The sequence below is a fragment of the Phytophthora parasitica genome (assembly GCF_000247585.1).
Source record: "Phytophthora parasitica INRA-310 unplaced genomic scaffold supercont2.77, whole genome shotgun sequence".
NCBI classification, from domain to species: domain Eukaryota; phylum Oomycota; class Peronosporomycetes; order Peronosporales; family Peronosporaceae; genus Phytophthora; species Phytophthora nicotianae.
In genome coordinates, this window is record NW_008649063.1 from 117145 (window position 1) to 118659 (window position 1515).

Below are 1515 nucleotides of genomic sequence, written 5' to 3' on the forward strand. Positions count from 1 at the left end.
AGCGCCAGGGGCTGCAACAACATTGTTGTTCGAGCTTACAACAGCATTGTTGGAGTTCGCCACCACCGCCGACGGAACGCTGACCGGAACTGGAATGAGCTGCGGCACCTCGACGGGAACGGGAACCGGAATAGCGATCTTCTTGACTTTCTTGACGACTTTCTTGACGTGGTGGTGGTGGTGATCCTTTCTGCTCTCATCGTCTTCCGTTGCTTGGGTATCAGCATTGACTCGTAGACCACGAAGCGAAGGTGTAGCTTGAACTTCGTCCGATGCAACGAAGAGACTCAGCGCTAGGAAGGTGGCGAATGCGGCGGCAGTCTTCATGGTGAGAAAGGATCGAGTAATTGCGACCTGAGTGTCGAGAAGGGAGGCGGTTGGTTTGTTGCTCGCGAAATGGAGAATGAAAAACGAAGCGGTTGCAATGGCATCACGCGTCACGACATTCGGCAAAGTCGTGAGAGGGGGAACACGACCGATATTCTTGCTACGTTCGATTCCTCTCAGTCGAAGCGACTAGATTCTGCTGATGGAGAATAACTATGTAGGTCAAATGTTCGTAAAGCCATCACCTTCCTTCGACCCATATCACTTCAGTGGTAACATACCAACTTGAACACGGTACGACGTGTGCTGCTTTGAAATAATTGAATAGCAGCTTCACATTGAAACCCAGCGCACTTGTCAACTGGTTATATGGCATCTTCTCATCTATCTAACCTGTAAATGTCTAGAAGACGAGGTTCAGGTGTGCATTTGGCGCGAGGCAGTCGGCTTCGAGTCCTTTGAGTAACTTGACGTCCACACCGGCGTCCTGAAGCAGCTGTACCCCCTCGCAGACCACGAACGTCTTGGGCTCCATTACCCCAATAACCACACGCGTGACACCTGCACGAAGGCAGCTCTGCACACACGGCACGTTTCCAGACACCCTTTTGCTGCATGGTTCCATGGTCGTGTAAACGGTGGTCCCCTGCGCGTCAAAGTTGAGCTTGTGTAGCGCCACCTGCTCCGCGTGCGTGTTGCCCGGTAGCTCGCGCGAGAAGCCGGTGCTCAGCACCTGTCCATCGTGTACTACGACACATCCCACGCAGTAGGCATTCTCGGACGGCTGCGAGCGATGCGCCTCTGCGATGGCCAGGCGCATGAACGCCACATCCGATTCGTCCTGTAGATCCACCATATTTCCTCGCGAAATAGATGTCAAAATCAACTTTTTTTAATTTTTTCGTACAAATATTTCGCAACATTTCGCTTTCAGCCCAAAACTTTGCAAGAAGACACCCTTATTGCTGGCAAGAAAGAATATGTACTTCTAGAGAAAACGCCGTGCAAATCTGGCGGTTTCTATTCAAATCGCCGTGCAAAATGCACGGTGAATTCCCAACATGCAAAAATGGCGGGTATACAAAAGTCTAGTATAAGCGTTGACATGCAAAGATGTACTAGAAATCGCCGTGCAGTTTGCACTATAATAATTTTGAACGACAAACAAACAATGCAACTGGATAAAAG

General features: G+C 50.2%; 2 protein-coding genes across 2 annotated transcripts in view; one reads left to right on the forward strand and one right to left on the reverse strand.

The window, feature by feature from the left end:
• Positions 1-237, forward strand: part of PPTG_17968 (hypothetical protein) — a gene marked incomplete at both ends in the record, with an annotated part of 4451 nt that extends 4214 nt beyond the window's left edge. The window contains one exon of the mRNA XM_008915941.1: positions 9-237. Coding sequence (XP_008914189.1) covers positions 9-237 — 229 coding nt within the window. The remainder of the gene's footprint in view (positions 1-8) is intronic.
• PPTG_17969 (hypothetical protein) lies at positions 1-1207 on the reverse strand. Its single transcript, XM_008915942.1, has one exon. It carries the CDS (start codon positions 1181-1183, stop codon positions 731-733), a length of 453 nt encoding a protein of 150 aa, XP_008914190.1. The 5' UTR covers positions 1184-1207; the 3' UTR covers positions 1-730.
• Between the last annotated feature and the right edge of the window lie 308 nt (positions 1208-1515).

Coding starts and splice junctions, on each gene's coding strand:
- PPTG_17969 (XM_008915942.1), bottom strand. CDS start 1,183: ATGGTGGATCTACAGGACGAATCGGATGTGGCGTTCATGCGCCTGGCC.